Below are 22,656 nucleotides of genomic sequence, written 5' to 3'. Positions count from 1 at the left end.
ATTTTTGGAATTCAAGCTCAAACCAATCGAGCATCACTCTTATGGTTAGATCATGTGTATTAGAACTTTTTTGATATGGTTATGTTCTGTATCCTTATGAAAACATACTTTATGATACGGTTTACAAATTATAAAATTGAAATTTAAATTGTAGTAAATCACACATTAATAATAATTTTTATTAGTTTATATATATATATATATATATATATATATGTAAGAACAGAAAAACTCAAAATTAAAACAGAAAAACTCAAAATTAAAACAAGTTTATGTCAAAACAAACCCAACCGAAAAGTTATTAATAGAAATTTAGAATGGGGGGCTCACATTAATTTTGTTGTCTCGGCCCAAATCAAGAATTAATGACCATGGTCTCCTTTGCCCTTTGGCCTTTTTTCTAATGAAATCCCGTGTTTTCAAATCATATGTATTTTTCTATATTTGTTAATTATGTGAAAATATATCATTAGAGAGAGATGAAAATATAGATGATGGCCACTTCGTCTTCGGTCTTTCTTGCATTCAGTGTATCTATCTTTATGGTTCAATAGTCGAAAAGGGTATATTTGTAATTAATCAAGTAAATGATACTTGGGACTTGGGAGTTAATCTAATGTTTGTCCGTTAGCTTTGTATATGAAATAAATCTTCTTGTATCCAAACATTATTCAAGAAATACACATTAGATTTTTTTTTTTCTCTATTTTGCTGTGAAATTTCAAATGTAAAAAAGTGGTATCAGGACTCTCAAGAAAACATATTAGTCTTACGTAAACTCAACTCTCTCTCTCTCTCTCACTCCCAATATATATATATATATATATATATATATATATATATATTACTATGGGGTAGTTTTGTCTTTTAAAAAAATGGATATGTAAGCCAAATGCTCGAATGATCAACGGAATTAATTAATCTAATTCCTCTATATTATGTCAAAATCCGGTAAACCAAACACCCCTTATTGTTGATATAAGATTTTTGTTTATTTTAATTTTATTTAATTCATGTTCGTTTTCTTTTTCTGCTTATGTGTATGCATGTGATTGGTGGACATGAATTCGAATGAAACTTGAAAATTTTGGACAAGTGATTTTTATCTGTCTCTCATACGCCTTTGCTTTTTGGTTCTTTCAGATGAATAAATGCCGTGTTCTATAATTTTATGGTTTTTTTTTCTATCCGCCAATTACTTGAAAACATATCGTCAGACAAATAATAAAAAACATATATCGGTGTCACATCGCCTTAGATTTTTCTTACCTTCAATCTTTCTGTTAGCCCATCGTCGTTGCCTCCTGCTCTCAAACAAAAACACAAATCATTGTCACGTTGTCGTCACCTTCAAGGTATTGTTTTTTTTTAAGTATATAATATTTAAATACCACAAATTAAACTCACACACTTTTCAGCAAATGTGAGACTTGAACCCCTGACCTCTAGAAATGTGRGTTTACCTGATAGGCGGGTTYACACCCTCCTAAATTTCATATTTCTTCTATTTCTTTTGAAGGACTCTTCTGACCAAACAAAAAATATGTAATTGTCAGCAACGTTGTTTACTTATTTTAATCCAAGAAGTTTTTCTTACTTTATACACAATTAATAGGTCAKCGATTCAGATTGGCTAAAAAAAGGGATAAAATCCCMAATAAGCAGTTCAAATCGTTTTATCAGTATGAACGTTCTATATTGAYAAAATATTTCTTTTGGACCATCTCTATATTAACATAGTGGTAGAAAGAGTATYAGTTTGCGTYTMTACTTCAAACAGTTTAGTTTTAACCATGTTAATGGTCCCACATTATTGGTTGATCGAGAATCAAATCGGATTTTTCAATAAATTACGAAATGCTATAGTTATTACATATGATTTCTGAATTTATTCAAAAGTAATTCGCGAGATCATGCACCTTTCTTTATGCACAGATTTGCAATAAACTGTCTGAATAACGCTTCGTTTGCTTGTAAAACGAGCGAAACTACCAAGAAAGTGGTACAAGAATAACGCCTAAAATGCCATTATCATCACCGAGTATCACCATACGAATAGCCCTTTGGTTCAAGGTCGTATATTCAATGTTTATTGTTATATTATATATGTTTTAGTCTGTATCAAATTTCTTTATTTTTGTTGTAGATAAGGAAAACTCAAAAGTCATAATCTAATTCAGTCACTCCACTGATCCAATGCAAAAAGTACTGAATTTGGATGTGAACCAGTTTTTCATTTTTTAGATTGCTCTTCAATGTGTATGAAGTTAGGGATTTCAGATAAATTGTCGGGTGTTCATGAAAGATGGAGCTTCTTATTTATTTTAGATTTCTTGATTAATCTTGTCCAAATTTAGATTTAGTTATGTTATGTATACTGTAACTTTGTTATGTACGAACCATCAGACTTCAGTTTGTTTTGATTACAAGTGTCATGATGTAATTGGTCATATATTTTGAGGTATTAGGTATAAAATATTAACATAAGTAAATATATAAAACTTATAAAATGAAATAAATACGATTTTGTTCTGATACCAGAAATGATAAAAACCAATCTATAACAGTATAACTGACTTTTTTATTCCATCATCAGTGTATTGAACAGTGGAAACCCACTTTATTGTCYATATGTATTATTATTTATAGTTTGGAAATTGTGGGTTTCCCTAATTGAAGTTCACTTCATACTTGGGTTGCTGATTTGGGGAGAAAATTCCGAAATGTTTTTCAGTTTCTGCTCCMTCTTTCTTATTTTCATCAAACATGGCAAATATGTACGTCTCTATGGATCTTCCAGGCTTCCTTGGCGTCCCGTTCGTTCCTTTGACATGTTGAATCAAATTGTTATTGTAAGTTTTAGCATTTTCCACTGTTGCTACAGGGTCGCCGCCTGCCGAAGGCCATCCGCTCTCTGACACCACAATCTCCACATCCTCTCCACCAAGAGGTGCTTGAGCTGCATAGTGAGCATCTAACATAGCGTCAAAAAGGTTGGAGTATTGTCGAKTGCCATCATTCACAACTGGTCCTGKTGCAGTAAACAATGCATACGGGAGATTTGAACTYGGGTTTCCAAAATAGGGGTAGATGTTAGCAAGCATTGGCAAGTTGTTTTGGGCTAGAAATCTAATTATCGGCTCAATAAATCCCCGCACATTGCCATCAAATGCGCCATTGCTTGGTGGAGAGGAGGTGGCTAAGAGACCGGTGTAGGTTGCAGTTGACACCTTAATTTGGCCCCCTAGACCTGCAGCGTTAATGGCGTTGTGAACATTTTGCATTGCTGGRAGTACGAAGCCTGCGTATTGACCGCTTTCCTTATTTGGATCGACTTCGTTTCCAACAGCGACGTATCTAAACTTGACATCTGGGTAATTTTGGATGTTGTCTCTAACCCACGTGGTTGCAGCATTTTGATCGTTGAGGGATTGCAGAGCATCATTAGGAACACCGAGCATGACTTCGATATTGGATCCCTTGAGGGCTTGAAGAGTATTTTGATYTGGATCRTATATACGCATCCTGGTTATGCCGTTGTTTTTGTAAAGYGTTACCACGTCMGGTTCTGAGGGCAAACCATCACCATTTCGTCCGTAGCACACGCCTACCGATTGTGCATCTGTTTGGCACCAAATAAGAATAAAATCATTTAAATACARTTCATCTTTCCCATAAACACCGAAAGTTAGAACTTTCGTATCAATTTGTAATTTCTYCTCAATAATTTATCATCTACTTTAAACGGTGCAAATACATGTAGCCAAARAGTATTTCCATGCTTGTGGGTATAGCCTAAAGTATTCCCATGTGCACATACATACATTCACACACATACATACATACATACATACATACATACATACATACATACATACATACATACATACATACATACATACATACATACATACATACATACATACACACATACACACATACACACATACATGCATGCATGTGTACACATGATCACACATATCAATATCTACAACTTCACAATTACCTTCCTAAAATATCAAAAGTACTTGCTTTGAAGTGACATAAATAATGTAYCGTAATATGAAYGCACATATAAACATAAATCAAGTTATCAGAGTTTGATAGATCTAAATTTGAACACAGAATGATATCTGTTTGAGACCATAAAAATCACATTATTGTTGCAATCAGTCCTACATTTTTTAAATAATAATATGTTAAGTTGAATTCAGAAGAAAAAAAAACCTGTAAACACGAGAAGATTAACGAGAAGAGCGAGTAACATAAACTTTGATGCCATAACTTTGGTTGTATGAAAATTTTGTTTGGGATTTAGTCGTATATATATAATGGCCAAAATCCACGARGTCGCTTTGTATTTATTTATTTTGGAAAAAAGGAATTAAATTTAATTTAATTGATAAGTAATAATTTTATTTATTAAATAATTTAGAGTTTCCTGTCAAACAAGTTACGGGAAATTTCCACATTATGAGTCGTCGTTTCAAATCAATTGTCGTGTTGAAAAGTCTTTTTGTTCAAGGATTTAAATCAACCAATTTCAAGGAATATTTAACGGTATGATTGATTTGTGATTAATAAATATTATTTAATTCATATATATATATATATATAGAGAGAGAGAGAGAGAGAGAGAGAAAGAGGTTGGTTATTATACAACCTTTTACATTTATACAACCAATACAACTCAATCTTAACCGTCCATTTAATTTGATGAATATGTGATTTCATAGAAGTTTTCATTGTTTCATAATATAAAGTATTGATCATAATTAATGAACCATATTCATCTTTCATAAATATTCAAATCATAATAAATGAACTTTCATTATTTTCATAAATATTTCAATTAATTGGGTTGCATTGGTTGTACAAATAGACATGATTGCATTTGAAATATACCATATATATATATATATATATATATATATATATATATACATATACATATATATAGGGGTTCATTCAAGAGAGAACTGATTAGTTTGTGATAACTGTGAGATCCAATCTCAACCACAAATCAATGGATAAATTAGAAAACTAATATTTTTGATAATTTGACTTAAAGTTATAAATAAATGGCATTTTAGGTATTTTAAATTTTCTATCTTCCCCCCCCCCCCTCTCCTACCTCCGACCTCCGACGAACACCATGTGATACCCAAAATACACCAAGATACACAATGTGATACCCAAAACACACCAAGTAAACTTTGAGACCACTGTGATACCAACTGTGGTACCACTGTCGCATGTGGGTGTTTAGTGGTCGATCATCGAATACGGCGTTTTGACCAGACAAGATGACAAGAGGAGGTCACCGGAGTGGTGGTGGGTGCCGGAGAAGGCCACCAGATTTGGTCTCTGTGCGTCCATGTGTGTGTATATATATACATATATTAAAATAATTAAACAAATTATAGTAAATTGGAATATTAAACCAATTAAAGTAAATTGAATAATCAACACAATTTACTAATTTACCATTTATTTTATTTTAGTAAATAACATTAATTATTTAAAATGAATGATTCATATTGGAACTCATAGTTAGCACTTACTATTTAGTTCTTATTTGATTAGATCCCTATCTCTCTCTCTCTATATATATATATATATATATATATATGTGTGTTTTTTTTTTTTGGGTTGAATTTATCTAAAACACTTATTATTTCGTGTAGAGTGGGAGTCCCCTTCAAACATGTAATGCAATCAATTTCAATAATGGATCAGTTATTTCTCCAACTTCAATTTTCTATTGAAAAATCTTTTTATGTCAAGGGTTCAATGTATTTACTACCATTTTTCATGGTCTTAATTTTCAAACCCATTTTTCAATCCAAAGATAATGTCAGTTTTATTTTATAGCTCAAAAACAGATATCCAAAATAAAATAAAAATTAAAAGATTAGTTAAACAAAACCTGAAAAAATTAAGTCAGGTTCTTTTGTTACAGATGACAAATAGGTCCAGTAAGAGGACTCATACTAGTTCAGGGCTGAGAGCTGGTTACATAAGGATCAGTTAAAGTCAGTTTGGACATGTTAAGCATTTTGCTAGAGAACCTGTTACACAACTAGTTAAAGGGAACGTCTTTTAAGGTTTTTCAATTATTTAATTATTTCATTTTCTCAAGTTCAATGTTAGCAGGATTAATCAACATTTTGTAGGAGTTTTAAACACTCCAAGTATTTAATAAGTTAATGTTTTAGAAGATTAAGGTTTGGTTATAGTTAATAGCAAGGGTGCTCAAAAGTCCGACCAACCTGATCAAGTCAACCCAACCCAACCCAACCCAAAAACCTAACCCGAAGCAACCCGATTTCTAATCGAATTGTAAAATTTTTAAACTGTAGGTATTAGACTATTGAGTTATTATTATTTGAACACAACCCAACTCGATGAACCCGATATCCTTTTTTATTTATTGGATTTAATATGATTGTTGAATTTCTATTCATATATACACTAGACAATTACACTATCATATGTACGCTCTTCATATACATATATTTTCAATCTATTTCACATCTTTATATAACTCATTCGTATATATGTTCAGTAATTGTGAACATTTATATGTAAATTGAGAAAATTAACTAGATGTCATATACGTAAGAACTATGAATAAGTTATATCAAATGATTGATGATGAAAAATAAATTATGAGTAGAGAAATAACATATTCAAGGTTAGAAGAATATTTTAATGTACCAAAGTATCAACCCGACCAACCCATACAGTTTGGTTTGGGTTGGGTTGCACTTTGGTTTGAGTTAAGATTTTTCAAACAACAAGCATTAGGTTGAGTTATTCAAATGTCTTCAACTCGATCAACCCAAACCATGAACACCCCTAATTAATAGCCTCTTATTATCAATAACAACATTATTAAAGAAATAGGCTAAAATAAAACCTTATATATATAACAAATATTGGTTAGGAAGAGTGGAAGACCGATCCGACCAGTTACAACCAATCTTTGTGTTTTCCTCGAAACCAATTTAGACCAGTGTCGGCTACAGAAAGCCCAGTTCAAAATTGGTTGAAACGGGTCTGAGAACCGACCAGTTAACCGGTTTGCCCATCTATACCGTCAAGTGTTTGTTTATTTTGTGATATGAAGTTTGAAATTTCAAAAGTTTGGCCAAGTTTTTTGTTTGTTGGGTTGGAAATAAATTGTGTTTGTCTGTATTTAATGTTAGGCAGGATATTTCATAGGGATATCAATTCATAAGAAAGGACTCATTTGTCTACATTCTTGCGGGGAAAAAGACGTTTGAAATTATAGGCACTAAAATAGACGGGTTACGATGATTTTGCAGACAAATTAGACCGGATTTAATCAGAATTTGGTCATATGAATTTTGGTTTTTAACAGTATAATAAAATACTGGAATCGTTGTTAACTTAATTAACATCATTTTTTTTACTTTATTTTAGTGCATAATTTAAAATAAAACATCATAAGCACATCTTTTTTAATTTTAAATACATGAAATTTTAATATTTAGGCATAAAAGTTGATTACCGAGAATCATAATTGGTTTTATACATAATCCGTCTTCAAGGACACCAATATGATGAGGCATTTTTGGCTCGCTCAGCAGCTAAGAGACTAACGGGAGATTGGGATTGAACTCGTGATTTGTCTTATGTTTGAACAAAATCACCTTGTTCCTTTACCTCTGTATTTATTATTATTATTATTAATCTGGATATCCAACCCGTTATGCGAGCCGACTAATCTCATGACGACCACCAGCTTTACAGATAGCTCGAAGTCACCGCATTTGAACTTCCGTGGCCACAAGAGAATTTTTATTCCTCATTGGATTTGAACCTGAGACCTCCAGGTAGTTTTGTATTTATTAATTTTATAAATTATACCTATATGTTTTATTATTTTTACAAGACCTCATAAATCATATTATTACATCAACATAATTTATAAAACATTCAATTAAATTAGAAAAGTTACATAACCATTTATTATAATATAAAAATATGAAGGTTCAAACGACAATATCTTCTATTTTATAAAAGATAAGACCATTACATTCTTATCACATGTGATAATATACGTGAGAACATTTGATGATGTATGGGCGACTGGGCCTGCATGCCAATGATTGCCCACATATCTGATTCAGTATAACATGCGATAAATTACAGTATCACATATGATTAAAGAACTATTTTGTAACTCAAATACTATTTTAAATTATTTTATTTTATTTTATTTTATTTTTCATTGGGATTTTTTATATATTAAACTTGATATTAATAACAATAAAATCAAAGAATATATCCCCTTTTCCATTTTTGTTTGGATTCAGTAAAACCTCCTAAAACAATCACTATACATCAAGCCTCCCAAAAAAATGAAACCTGCAAATGAAAAACATGTATACAAAAACCTTCCACATATCACTCATACAACAAATCCAACCTCCGTAAAACGCGCAAATCGTTCGACCCGTTTTACGTCGTCAATCGCTATTCTCAATCACATCACCGCTTGTACACACTGCTTTTATGATTGTATTCTTTCTGAGGTGCTCGTATGACTTCAAAACGAACATACTTTTGGTCCACATGTATATTAAGTTGCTTGGTCATTGCACGTTTTTATGCTCCCGTGCAACTGTCGGCACTCAGAAATTTTGACGACAAACTGCATCCTAATCAAGGGTACCTTGAAGAATACCTATTGGATGAGGTGGTCTTTTCTTGGGTATACACATATGGTCTCCAAGAATCTTGAGACCGTCTGCTCCCACTTCGCTCGAATACTGGGGTTTGGACATCTGTAGCGAATCTTCCCGAGTTGCTTCTAGTAAATCTGTTAGCTTCGTTCCTCATCTCTTCATCCACATCATATCGTGACCTCTACAAAAACCAATAGCGGAAAACATTAACATAAATGTACCCAGAGAGTAGGGGATGGCGATGGGGACGGTTTTTGCAGGGCCATGGCACACACCCCCTCTCCACATTGAGCAGACATAGGGTATAAAAATATGGGCTTATAGGTTCCAAAATATGGGGGTATATGGAGCGGTTCTTACCCTCCACCCTCGGAACAAATGTATGTAAATATGTATGCATGTATGATCTTTTTGCGGGTCGAGAAGCACGTCGGATGAACAACTGAGGATGGATATTGATAAGAATTCTTGGAGACTCAAAATTAGAGTAGCAAACTAGGGATGGAAACAAATTTGCATATCCCACCTTAGACCCCACCTCCAAGTGGGATATATTGGGATCGTTTGGTTTCGTTCATTTCACTTGCACATGATATTAAGGTGCTGTTTGGTTGATTTTCCATCAAGTCTTGTATAGATAAAGAACATGTTTTTTACTTGGGAAGTCATGTTCGGAAAAAAAAACTTGGCTTTCTGCATAAAGCTCCCCCTTAGAAGCAGCCACTACCAAATAGTCATGTATAACTGACCAAATAAGCCGTGAGTCCCATTGAGCATTTAAGCTCATTAAGCTGCTAACAAACAAGCCCTAACTGTATTTTAGATGTAAAAGTTATGTTGGAATTTTACTAAATCTAAAAAGGGTATGGATCATGGAAGATATGATGTTGTTAAAGGGGGAATGGAAATGGGGACTGATATGAGATCCAAGGCAGATATGGGAGAGGGGCCACCTCCCGTATCTGCCTTGTTGCCCGCAGGCTTGGCACGAGGTGTCCCAGGCTCTAATCCTATAAGTGCTAGCAACTCCATACGGACCAAACTCGTTGACCAAAGTCTTAAAGTTAACAAAACTGTGCCTGAACCCTTTGAAATAGTTGGTACCAATAACGACGGATAAAGAAAAAGTACATCTAAAGTAGAGATGAATCATTTTTTCAGCACCTTGGAAGGGTTTGAAAGCACAGCATACGCCTCTCCGATCATTTTGAAAAGCCTATCAGCATCTTTGTAAACATTTTCAGCTATTTCCTTCCATAATCCATCATCTCCGTTATCACTTCTACTCAGCGATAGGGCAGCCTACATCAACAAAAGAAACGGTACATAAGAACCCTTTATAACTATCACGTTCAGATATCGGGTCCGCTCAACCAACAAAAAAAGACCGGGTCTTGGGACTTCCCATAGGTCGCCAGTTCGAGTCTCCTCAGGACCACTGGGGATTTTCCCAACTGTTATTATCTTCAGGGGCCCACAGGATTAGTCGAGAAAAAAGGAATCAGATGTTGGATACAACCTTATCAGGATGATGTTTCAGTGCAGCTTTCCGATATGCCTTTTTGACTTCCGATGCAGCAGCATTTGGTTCAACTCCCCTGTAATGTTTTGAAACAACGTCACCACTGAATGCAGAAACTGGCTTTTCAATCATGATTTCAGACCGAATCTAACTGTTGCAAAAGAACTTACAATATGAGGTACATATTTAAGGGAATTTCTTTTCGGGATTCTTCTTCAATGTTATAGAGCCGAAGCTGAGTTTGCCTTAGCTCATTCATACCACTTGATTTATCCAATACTCCAGAAAGAATACCCTTTTCTTCTATTTGTGACGTGAGAAGAGACACCAATCTCCGAAGATCTATAGCTGCTTGACCGTAGTCTCTAATCATCTCATAATAGCTGGCTCGTCTCGAAAGTGCCTGCATTCAAGTATATCGTTTTTATGATGTCAATAATAATCCCGACAAAGAAGAACTTATATTGCGGAAACCATTTAGATCATAAATGAGCTATCTATACATTCTATACAACTTGCTCCACGATCATATACTCCGACAGTTTCATAAATGGGTTCATCTTAATTCTCATTTTTCAATATAAAGTCTTTACTAAAATATTTAATTTATATAAAAAGAATTTCAATAATGAAAATAAACAAATGAAAACCCAATAATTAAAACGATTAGTTTTATAACCGGCTAGTTCCTTTGAATGTCTAGTTTCCCAAATAGCAATTATAATAAATTAAAATACAAAAAGTAGATGCGATGTTTCCAAAAATTACTATTTATTTAAAATAAACTAAACTTCAATTTTGGTCCTTGAGGCTTGGTGAAAAGTTTAGAAGTGGGGACCCAAACTTTGATAACTCTAGAAATCATCCTTAGAGTTTTCATTTTGCTTTATAAGTGGTCTCTGATTGTTAACTCTGTTTATTTTCTCCGTTAGAGTGAGGAACAATTCAGTCTTTTCCTCAAAATCTTTATTTTTCTCTTTAAAACTAACATAAAACTTTATTTTCTATTTTCTTTTAAAAAATAATAAATTTTAGATTGAGAGAGAAATTTTATAAGAATAAAAGATACAAAATATAAAATAAAATATCATGTTATTTTTTAAAAAGAAAGTTAAAGGTTTCGATGAAAAGACTGAAATGCCCCCAACTCTAATGGGGAAAATAAACAGAGTTAACAATCAGAGACCACTTTCAGAGAATCAGAGCAAAACCTTGTTGGGTTTATCAAACTTTTTTATTAAACCATTTACCAAGTTAAAACATATTCTTTTAAATGGATAGAATATATGCTAAGATATGCAAAACTTGAGTTAATGAGAGAAGGCCAGTCTTATCAAAACCATGAAACCTAGGAGAGCATACACTACTTGAATGATAATTTACACTGCAAAAAGTGGTGCATTTTAGCAAACCTTAAGATAGGTTGGATCAAGAGCTATAGCTAGACTGCAATCGGCAATGGCATCTGCGATTTGACCCAAAGCTCTGTATGCTGCAGCACGGTTGCAAAAACATATCGCCGCAAAAGGGCGAGATTCAACGCTGCACGATAAGGCGGCAGTGTAATGTTCAACGGCTTCTGCATACTTTCCTGATTTATATGCTTCATTTCCTGCTGCCTGCCAAGAGGATGATTAGATGATATTATTCACATAACAACTCTGTTCTAAAACATAAGTTCCAATTTGACGTGGGTGGGTAAACTACCCATCTCACGGACTCAAAATCGCATAAATTTGTTAAAAGTTCAGAAGAAATTAAGAACACGAAATGTATTTCATCTCAAGTAGCTGCATGCATTCTTTTTAAATCTTATAATTTTAGAACATAGTGAGAGCTTAAAAAATTTAAAGGAGCTTAAGTTTCAAACGGTTGCAACATTTTCATGAGACCCCAATTCCTAAATCATATTCAAGACTATAGATCAAACCAAAACGAACCCAGTAAATCCCATTTGGAATAGAGTCTGGGAAGTATAAAATGTACGCAAATATTTCCTCTATCCCAAGGGGTATAGAGGCTGTTTCTGTGAAGACCAGGGGGCTTGTGAAAAAAAAAATCATTTTTGTATGTCAAAAAAACAAGAAATGAAGTTTATCTAAGTTCATAAAGAGCAATGAGAGAAAAGTACTCACAGTAAATAACAAGAAAAATAAAAAGGTTATCAATAGAGGGCATCAGAGTTAAGCAAGATCAACAAATCCTCTGATCTTCAGACTTTACACTGAAATCCGACTTGGTCTTACAAGGTGCCTCCGGTGCACGGACAAGACCAAAGAATTGTGAAAGGTTTTAGGGTTTTAATTTGACATGGGCGGTTAAATAATTTACCAATCTTGTCCCATCACCCTTATTTTTGTTCCACCGGTTTTGGTGGGACAAACAAACGCATTCTTGTCCCACTCAATTCTAGTCTTGTCCCAGTCTAATGTCGAGTAAAACTTGGGACAACGAGTTTTTGTACTATCTTGAAAACTGAAAAGATGATATAAAGCATCCAGCTTAAGCACACAGGATACAAATTTACCTCTTTTAGAAATTTGTTAATTTCTCATGGGCTTAACTATCCAAATACTGTGGAAAGAAATACTTCTCGTTTCCCGTACCTTGCGAGATAAAAGCTCACGTACTGTTTCAGCTAAAGGTATCAACGACTCCAAACTCATGCTTCCTAACCTGGAAATCAATAGCATGATAATGTCAACTTCCATATTCTCGGCTTTTAGTCCATTGAAATATAAGATTTCACAAGAGACATTCCTTTCATCACGTAGAATTGTTGTATAATGATCTCATCATCAAGAAAACAAAAATCTCATACTAACAAAGTAATTATGCAATTTAAAGCCAAACATCTTTTTATTTGTTACATAACTTATTTGACACAGTTCACCTTGGATGATACTCAGTATTTGCAACCATTAAAATCAATTCTAACTCAATTAACACATAAGCCATTCAAAAGTAACATTAGTGCCATTCTCAACATCTGTTTTGCAAGTTCACCAATTTCTTACAAGTTAGCAAATTCTTTATCTGACCTTATGTAGAAAGTACAAGCCTGGAGAGGCTTGAATTGAGAAAAGAAAGGTCTTCTACCCCTAGGGGTTGAAAAGTTGTTTCCATGAAGACCCGGGCTTATAAAACATCTTTTAAAAGGTTTAGGAAGGGACCAAAAATAGTTATCCGAACAAAGAGAAAGCAAGGAGAAGTTAGAAAAGTTTGCAATGAAGCAACATTAGAAAAAGGCGTACGAATAGAAGAGTGCACAAAAGGACACCCCCCTAGGGACACTCGTATCTATAGGTCAAAGAGCCTCTAGGCTACTTATCCTAGAAGCTACCCTTTTAACCGACTCTACCCAAAATCCGCTACCCTAATCCACCATCTCCAAGAAGTCCTATATGCAATCATGTCGGAGTCAGGTCCAAGGCCACCATGTCTAGCCTCACTGCTCATGCAAATCTATCAAATTGGGGTTTCCATTACTGAAATGGTCATGCAAATATTTAATTTCACAATATGTAATCTTAATCAATAATTTAATATTAATAAATGAAGAAATCCAAATGATGACATGTTACTCCTTGACCCCTCTTCCTTGTTTGTTTTATCTTATGTCCCACTCATATGTCTCTGCTACCATTTTTATTTATGTGCTACTTTTTCACTACTTTGCTAACCGGGAGTCATCATAAAAACAGTCTCTCTACCCCTTGGGCCTCCGTATATCCTTCCCCCCTTCCTCCTATCCTACCTTTGTGTGAGATATATTGGGTTCCTCTGGTTTAGTTTGGTTTTTAGTCCACTAAAATATAAAAGTGAGAAAAAAGATCAAATAGTTCACAAAATGTCATCATATTTTCTTGGTGCATTATAACCAAAACAAATGCTGCAGATACCAATATGACAGAACATTTAAACAAAAGCTCTTTATCTTCGCAAACAAAGAGATACCTTTCTGTAATATGCCCAGAACTTTCTTGCTTTTTAATAAACTCAAGAGCTTCCTCTAGCCTTCCTAAATAAAAATAGGATTTAACAATCAGGCTTGGTCTCCAAGAGCTAGAGCTTCTGGGTGTGTCCATCTCAGCAGAACTCAGAGTTTGCTCACACATTTGAATAGCCTGCTCATACCTCCGTAACTGCAAAACCACACAGATTACTCGATCCTAAGTTATCGAGTACAATTACAGAAATTATAAAGTCAGATTACCTTTAACTATTCAAAAAAAGTAACTCTTTGATTTTCAGTTGCTCCAAAAAAGGATTTCCGTTCTGGTAGATTGTCAATCCAAATTTACCCTTCTGCCCATTAGTAATCATTACAGGGCGTTTGGTTGGGATAATGTTTTACCGTCCATGTACGATCCATACTAGATCTGACCAACTGCCCATCTTGCTTTTATACCCTCCTGCTGAGAAAGCATTGATTTCTCGCAGCAAAGGCTTGTCAAAAAGCGTTTGTAACTAATCGTGTTGGCGATTTGGGTTGAAGGAATGGAAATCTTGAAGGAATTGGAATGGAATGTTAATCAGGTTTGACCAAGTGTTTGGCTTGTAGGAAAGGGAATGTAATCTGTCAAATGAATTGGAATATGTCTTGTTTGGTTTATAGAGGAATTGGAATGAAATGATGAAAATGACCAAATACCCTTTATTTGAATTTGTAATCTTAATTTTTTTCTAAAATTTTAAATATAACAATTAAGAAAATTGGTTTGATGGGGTAGTTTTGTCATCTTAAGAAAATTTGTTGAAATGGAATTCAATTCCTTCCCCACTATGATGGAATGATGAAATCCATGGTTGATGGAATGTATGGAATTCAATTCCATTCCATAGGTAAACCGAACGTCAGAACGGAATTTGGTCAAAGGAATTGACCATTCCAATTCCATCAAAATCATGCAAACCAAACGGCCCCCCTACTTGATATATGTAACTGTGTCTTTGGCCCACAAGTTTTCTTAATTTGTCCTTAGTAACAACAATCAAACTCTTTAGCCATGTGCCAAGCCAAGGTTGCAATTTTCTAGGACAGCAGGAGTAAAAAATTTAAAGCGTAAAACACATTAGACAGACCATCAGTAAGATATCTGCTTTCATTTGAAGCAGTTGCTCCGAATAACTGCTTATCTGCAAAGCTTTATCAATAACTCTCAATGCACATTCTAAGTCATCGGATGTTCTTCGAGGAAGTTCTGTATATTGCTTCATGCACTCTGCCACTATCTGATAACATAGAAACCAAAAATTCGGTTACCATTGTACCGATTTGATTCCTTCATTGTTATATGTGAAAAAAGATGGGATGTGGAGAAATTGAGCAGAAAGAAAACAAATCAAAAGCTGCATATCATGCTAAACAAACAAAAATAACAACCAAATTGCTAGTTTACATTAAAGTCTGACACTATCATGAACACACCCGTTATTTTCAAAGATCGCGTTACAACATCCAACCTCTAGTCATCATTAAAATATGATGATAATACCAAAAATACATCATGTATTTTGAGGAATTTATTTCAGATGTGAAGTGTATCATATATTTAGAGATAGAAAAAGTACTTATATTCACAACACTAAAAGTCGAGTAAACACCCTTAACTGAAAGAAAAAAAAAAGAAGAAAAATAAATGAACACCTCGACCACCACCAAATTCACAGAAAAATTATGGACGAGCCTTACAATAAATAAACCAGTCAAATTATCAAGACGTGTCTCCCATCAATACTAAGGGGCTCTTTGGTTGTGGATTAATGGGCTGTATAGCCCATAGAGCTTATTCGGTCAGCCATAAATAGCTGTTGATTGTGGCTTAATCTGGAAATCAAGAGCTTATTTGGTCAGCTTGAGGAGGGCTCTTGTTTACATCCAGCCCCAACTTTTTACCTATATACCCTTCTTTTAAAACACAATCCCATCCTCAATAACAGAAGAAAACCTTGAAGCAGGTTCTCAGTTCAGTGGAATTTTACAACTAAATCGTCATTATAAAACAAAGAGAGAAAACTAACAATTGCATACTTAGCTGAATAAACTTGACAACGATAATAATGGATGGTAAATACGTATAAGAGAGAAAATGTGAAATACCTGTGCCTTTTCTAGACCCTCGGAGGCCTCAACTAACAATTTTCTGTCCACACAGACATCATTCCCTGACTGCAAGCACTTCATATACTGAAGGCTTGCATTTTCAACTTCTCCAATAGCAAGATAACAACTGAACATATACAAAGATTATAAACCATCATTCCTTGACTGCAAGCACTTCATATACTGAAGGCTTGCATTTTCAACTTCTCCAATAGCTAGAGAACAACTGAACATATACAAAGATTATAAACAAGTAACAGGAAGCTATTATGTGTTAAGATTATCAACAAACTGAAGGTCTGCCGTGAAGCAGTATATTGGCAATAAGTTCATTTATGAAAAGAATGCCGTATGATGGTATATAATAAGATTTAAACAAACTTCAAAAAGAAAATGCTGTAGATGTTAAGCCACAGAATCACATTAAAGTTTCCCGTCCAGAAATAACTGAAGAACAAATAATAGGAGACTCAATTAAGAAGTAAAAGAACAACCTAAATCAAAAGATGAACGATTCTCAAGTTCTATGAAATATGCTTGTCAAAGAGTTTGGCACCAAACCCAACAAAGGTTAGCAACTAAAGAAGTAGTATATGGAATCGGTTACACTGGAATTCTGAAAACATGAGTAGAACTGCGGAATATGGTAGAACCATGTCCATTCAGGAAAATGCAAAAGTATTGAAGTTTAATAATAAAAAAGAATGTGAAGCTTTAATGTATAGCAGATAATAAGATAGTCTCTTACCTTAAGACAACAGATCTATCAAGTTTTTTACGAGCAAAAGTTTCCAAAAAGTGCACTTAGCCACATCTCAAAAAGAGCAATCAAATGTCCAAAGACCATGGATATGAATGATGTGAGTAGCCCACTCTCTGTAGACTATACTATGATACTACTGTCTTTCAATAGCTCCACACAGCAACAATAAAATACTCATGAATAACCCACTCTATACTAATAGCAAACACTATGGCACTTATCCCGCTCGATATGCTACGAGGGTTCTGCGTTGCAAGAGGTTCCCACAAAGAGCAAATTCTACAAGGTGGCCATCAAACCAGCAATGTTGTATGGGTCAAAGTGTTGGGCGACAAGGTCCACGAGCGAAAATGGGAAGTTTTAGAAATGAGGATACTTAGATAGATAGACTTGTGGTTGGACCATGTTGGACAGGATACTAAACGAGGTCTTCCAAGCAGAGCTGGGAGTTGCATCTATCACGGGTGAGTTAAGAGAGGCACGATTGCATTTGTTTGGACACGTTTGCAAGAGACAGATGGTGGCACAAATGATAAGTTGCGAAAAACGAAAATGGTTACGAATGAGTTACAGTTTGAATGTTATTTAAAATTTCAACTGAGTTTATGAATATATAAATATAACAAATGGTATATCACAACCCCAAGGGGTTAGCATAGTAGTAATTCACTTGGGCGTGGTGCTTCATCAACCATCAGGTGTTATCAACTCCTTAGGGGGCAGAAGGCCTGCTTTGCCTTGTTCATGTGAAAGGAGCACTTTGCATGGACTCTATGTACATATATAGAGAGAGGGAGGTTCAGGGGAAAACCCCCAAAAAATGAAAAATTAAGGAACACTTTGGTAATCGCTCATCTGGACGGTATGCACATGTGCATACAAGTAATTGAAGCCCTTTTTAGGTTTTTATGCATGTGTGCATGTTACAATTACTTGTATGTACATGTGCATACCGTCCAGATGAATGGTTACCAGGTGTTCCTCAGTTTTTCATTTTTTTTGTGGTTTCCTCCTAAACCTAACCCTATATATAGAGTATTGCCATCACATATTTGATATGCAAGAACATGATAAAAAAAAAAAAGGAACCACACATGTAATAGATATGGTGAACCATGATGAAAAAGAAAGGAAAGTCTTAGCTTCGCTATCAAAACTCTAGCAACCAAGATGTAAATTAGTTAATTAACATGCATTTTCACACATAAAGATAGGGAATTATGCAAAAAAATAATACAAACCTATAAAAACGCAAAAGAAGTGACACTTACTGTGCAGCACGAACTTGAACCTTGAGAAAGTTGGGATCTATTGCTGCAGCCATCAGACAATCATTTAATGCTTCCCTCATCCTTCCAAGAGCGATCCTAGTTGCTGCACGGTTGCTATAGCATAGCATCAGAGCCCTAAGACAACTTTTAGATTTCTCAGTTTGAGAAACAGAGTTCAACCCCTGTGTGTAATAATCATCCGCTTTAGCTAGATCCCCACTAGCGTAAGCTTGGTTTCCCCTGATATAAATTGATATCACTCTTAGAACCAAACAATTGATATGTTAATTAATAAAACAATTGAAGTTCTATTGCATATGAGAAAGAATCTCACACCTCAACCGCCATTTCTCGCACGTTTCCTCTGCAGCAATGCTGGCTGATGCAGTTGAGAAAGTTCCATGCTTTGAATCTTGGAAGGAGGGCGATACCTCCGGCAAATTTTGCTTTGAATCTTGTTCATTTATCGGCTTAAAATTATCTTCACTTTTACTTGATAATTTAGATACATCAGCTTTTTGGGTCTTCCCAGGAGACAAAATCGAAGAATTACCAGAAATGGGGAAAAACTCCGAAGCAGAAGAAGATGCATATGTGTTTTTTGCATCTGATGTTGAACTGTAAGAATCTTGACCAGTTTTCAGCCGATGTTTCTTTTTATGTTGACGTATGTCTGGTGATAGTAGAACTTGACTGGACGAAGATGCAGCAAAAGTGAAGTTTTCTTTGCTTATATTTTCCAATTTTGAACCAAATTTAAATAGCCGGGTGCCCTCTTTTTCTTGCCTGCCAGAGGTAGCGGTGGAACTCATTTCAGAATCGGCTGTAGCAAAACTATCACTACTATATTCCATGTTTTCAGTTGCAGACCTAAAGCTTTCGGCCCCGGAAACTTCCTCTTTTACTATAGCGCATTTGACATCAACGTCGTTAACATCCAACCGTTGTGTGGCAACAAGCAGGTCTTCATCTGTTGTGGCATTTGAGTTATTCACATGTGATTCACTTGACATACTGTTGTGGTCATTCATTAGTGAAGTATCATCTGACGTCACAGAAGTTCCTCTAGAATAATTATCAGCCTGTGGTTCGTGATATGGAGAAACATCCATTGGTGAGCATGCTTCAAAACTCTCGGGAATTTCAAGCGAACTTCTTTGATTAAACACAAAGTCTTGCTTAGGCCGCAGTTGACCAAAAACGGGCTTTCTCAGCTTTCCTTTCTTTTTCTTTGGCCTCGAGTCTTTAAAAGATTCCTTCTTTGCTTCAGGTATGCTTTTCACACCAGAAAACAAGTCTCCCTTTGGTGTTTTCAATTCTAAACTTGGAGTCCCCAAATTATCCATTTTGCTACCAAAAGTATATTCAGCATTTCTTTCGGATCTACTTGTATGCGGAGAATTCCCAAATGGTCCGAAATGGGTAGATGATGGGGTTTCATATACTTTTGGTTCAACATTCCTATGATCAAAACTAAAATTCTTTCCCATAAATGTGCCACTCTGCATCTTATCATTAAAAACCGTAGAAAAAACAGATGTTTCTCCAGCTCCACCTACTTTCAACTCTCGCATCCTGTCCGATATTAAATCAGCCTTGACATCTTCTTCATTACGCTGCTTACCAAGACTTGCAGGCTCTGATCGCCCCAGAAAACCACCACCAGTCGCACTGTTCTTTCCAAATACAAAGCTTTTCGAATTATCATCTCCCCCACCACTTACTTTCAGCTCCCCCATCTTATCCGATATTAGATCAGCCTTAACCTTTTCTTCATCTTGCTGCTTGCCAGGAGTTATAGGCTCTGATCTCCGTGGCAAATGTTCGCCCATCTTACTGTTCTTTCCAAATACAAAGCTTTTCAAATTATCGTTACCCCACTCAACATTTCCCGGGTTTCCCAGATTCATTTTATGCATCTCATGTTGTAGTTCTGCCTCCACATTGTTATGAAACGAATTGGTAAACCGGCTCTTCATCGGATTCACATCATGAAGGTTCTTCGAACTTCCTAGATTACTCGAACCTCCAATGTTCAATTTGTTAATTTCTTTTGGCAGTTGATCAACCATAGATTCATCAAAATTCTTCTTATTCTCACTTTCAAACACCTTAAAGTTAAATGCAGCATTGCCCCCAGTGGCATTGAAACTATTATCACCATCAGTTTTTGATTTCCTCATGTCATCAAGAACAGCACTAGAAACTCCCCCTTGGGAACCCAAATTCCAGTTGGGATTATTTCTACTACCTGCTCCAAATGAGAACGACTTCTTTGGAACATTCGCGGAGCTCGAATTGCCAAACACCGATTCAGATTCAGTCCGAAATGGGTTAAACCCTAGAGGGGCGTCAGCCTCTTCCGCACGGCGGCTGCCGGGGGTAGTATTAGACCTAGGGTTATGAGAAGCTTGCCTTCTCATCTTCAAAAGCCGTGGCCGTGAAAGATTTGAACCCGAACCAGCCGCAGCGGTTCCCCCCGGATTCCTAGAAGCCGCTCTAGGCGACGAATTAAACCCTAAAATGGTATTTGTTTCGTTCGAATTCCGAAACGCATGATTCGAATTCGATGATGAAGAGTTCATGTCGTTGTGGAAAGAAGAAACACGGAAGGAGATTTGAAAGAAGAACACTGACCGACCGTTGCAGAATCTAAAAACGCCGGCGGTGATATCTCCGGCGGGATGAAGACATTAAACCTGATGATTGTTGTTGCTGTTGACTTATATTTGTGACGAATCTCGATGAATTAAGGCATACCAATAACAATAATCCAGCAGTGATGTTGTTGGTCCTGATTGGTGAATGTAATTCTTCTTTCAATTCAAAGTCAATTTTGGGTTTGATCTGTTTTGTTGTCCGAATCGGAAGGAATCAAAGAGCCCTGCGTTGCGTCCCTTCATTGTTTTCACGGATTATATGATTCTTTCTTCCCCAATTCACATCTTAACCCAACAAGGTTTCAAACCCATAACGTTCAATCTTTTTTCAACTTTTGAAGGTAAAAACTTGCAAATCTCCATTACTTTTCACATGAATTATTACACGATTTATGTGTTGAATTTAGATGCGATTGAGAATAAAATAAAGGATTAAATATATGAAATAACAAGTTACTTTCGTAAAAAAATTTATTATAGTTTTTTATTTTTTATTTTTTTTTTATTACGATAATATACTTTTAAATTATTTTTTATTAAGATTTCATACTTTAAAAAATATACCCATAATAGTAATAGATAACTTGTTATCTTTTAAACCGGTTAATACCTTAATTTTTTTTGTTTGTGTGACTTTAATGAGATAATGTTAATGACAAATCATTTTGATGATTTAACTAAAAATAAAAATAAAAACATATTTTCAGTTATTATTAGTGATTTTCATTTTTTGTGATAATCTAAAAAAATTTAACATTTAAAAAAATATATTTAATGATTTTTTCATATAAAAAATTAATTAATAAAAAGGAAAAGAAATGTATCTATACTATCTTATCAAGCAAATTTAGTAAAAGTCTTAAAATTCTAAATGACCAAAATACTCTTTATACTTACTTTTTCACTTTTTCACCCCATCCTTTCCTCACATACATTCACCTTCTCACAGCCGATTTTTTTAAAATTGTAATTTTAAATTTATATTTTATACCCCTATAATTAATTAATTAATTTACTTTACGTCATTTACTTTTAAATGTTTCATTTTAAACATTTATCAAATTAACATACATAATCGTATATCAATTAAAACATGTTTAAAAAATACATTTTTATTTTAACAAGTTACACCATTATAATCGTCTCGTCAATACCTTCGAAATGAGGCAAATATTAAATAGTTTTTGACTTAATTATATTATTATATATTATATATACTGTGAAAAATATTTTTAATATTTACGATTTATACTTTTATAGTTATTTATTTATATATATACTATATATTTTGGAGTTAGGCTGTCCAAATTGCACTGTATAATATGTTTTGAATTCATATATATATATATATATATGGGCCTATTCAAGGGAGAATTGAGTTGTTTGTGGTAATTGTGAGAACCAATATTAACCACAAATCAATAGATAAATTAGGAAATTTATAAATTTGGTAATTTTAAATTAAAATCTTAATGCAAGGATATTTTTGGTATTTTAAAACTCTTCTCTCTCCGGCCACCGTCCTCCGGTGATACCACTGTGATACTTAAAAATATTGACTATGTTAAACAAAAGATACATTGTGATACCTAATCATATGTAAGATGCATAGTGATA

General features: G+C 34.5%; 2 protein-coding genes across 4 annotated transcripts; both read right to left on the bottom strand.

Annotated features, from left to right (window-relative positions):
- Positions 1–2,566: 2,566 nt before the first annotated feature.
- Positions 2,567–4,290, bottom strand: LOC112519184 (glucan endo-1,3-beta-glucosidase-like). Its single transcript, XM_025127179.1, has 2 exons — positions 4,228–4,290; positions 2,567–3,622 (listed from the first exon to the last, which is right to left on the bottom strand). Exons 1-2 carry the CDS (start codon positions 4,280–4,282, stop codon positions 2,670–2,672), a joined length of 1,008 nt encoding a protein of 335 aa, XP_024982947.1. The 5' UTR covers positions 4,283–4,290; the 3' UTR covers positions 2,567–2,669.
- A 4,101-nt stretch (positions 4,291–8,391) lies between these two features.
- LOC112520288 lies at positions 8,392–21,317 on the bottom strand. 3 transcript variants are annotated; one of them, XM_025128599.1, is made up of 11 exons: positions 18,716–21,317; positions 18,380–18,619; positions 16,343–16,472; positions 15,325–15,474; positions 14,197–14,384; positions 12,846–12,915; positions 11,652–11,858; positions 10,410–10,642; positions 10,237–10,315; positions 9,882–10,019; positions 8,392–8,898 (listed from the first exon to the last, which is right to left on the bottom strand). In XM_025128599.1, the coding sequence occupies exons 1-11, from the start codon at positions 20,962–20,964 to the stop codon at positions 8,695–8,697; spliced, it is 3,888 nt and encodes a 1,295-aa protein (XP_024984367.1). In that variant the 5' UTR covers positions 20,965–21,317; the 3' UTR covers positions 8,392–8,694. The 3 variants fall into 3 exon arrangements, with proteins under 3 accessions (XP_024984367.1, XP_024984368.1, XP_024984369.1); XM_025128600.1 differs by lacking the exons at positions 8,392–8,898; positions 9,882–10,019; positions 10,237–10,315 and having other exon boundaries at positions 10,557–10,642; positions 11,652–11,854; XM_025128601.1 differs by lacking the exons at positions 8,392–8,898; positions 9,882–10,019; positions 10,237–10,315 and having other exon boundaries at positions 10,557–10,642; positions 11,652–11,851.
- Between the last annotated feature and the right edge of the window lie 1,339 nt (positions 21,318–22,656).

This window comes from Cynara cardunculus (assembly GCF_001531365.2).
Source record: "Cynara cardunculus var. scolymus isolate 2C chromosome LG 10, CcrdV1, whole genome shotgun sequence".
Lineage (NCBI taxonomy): Eukaryota > Viridiplantae > Streptophyta > Magnoliopsida > Asterales > Asteraceae > Cynara > Cynara cardunculus.
This window is presented reverse-complemented; position numbering and strand designations above follow the sequence as displayed.

What these genes read in the sequence shown, in the direction of transcription:
- LOC112520288 (XM_025128599.1), bottom strand. Translation starts at nt 20,964, where the DNA reads ATGAACTCTTCATCATCGAATTCGAATCATGCGTTTCGGAATTCGAAC. An exon ending in AGGGTCTAGAAAAGGCACAG is followed by an intron (nt 15,475 to 16,342) that starts GTATTTCACATT and finishes CTATGTTATCAG; the next exon opens with ATAGTGGCAGAGTGCATGAA. An exon ending in TTGATCCAACCTATCTTAAG is followed by an intron (nt 10,643 to 11,651) that starts GTTTGCTAAAAT and finishes ACTTGAATGCAG; the next exon opens with GCACTTTCGAGACGAGCCAG.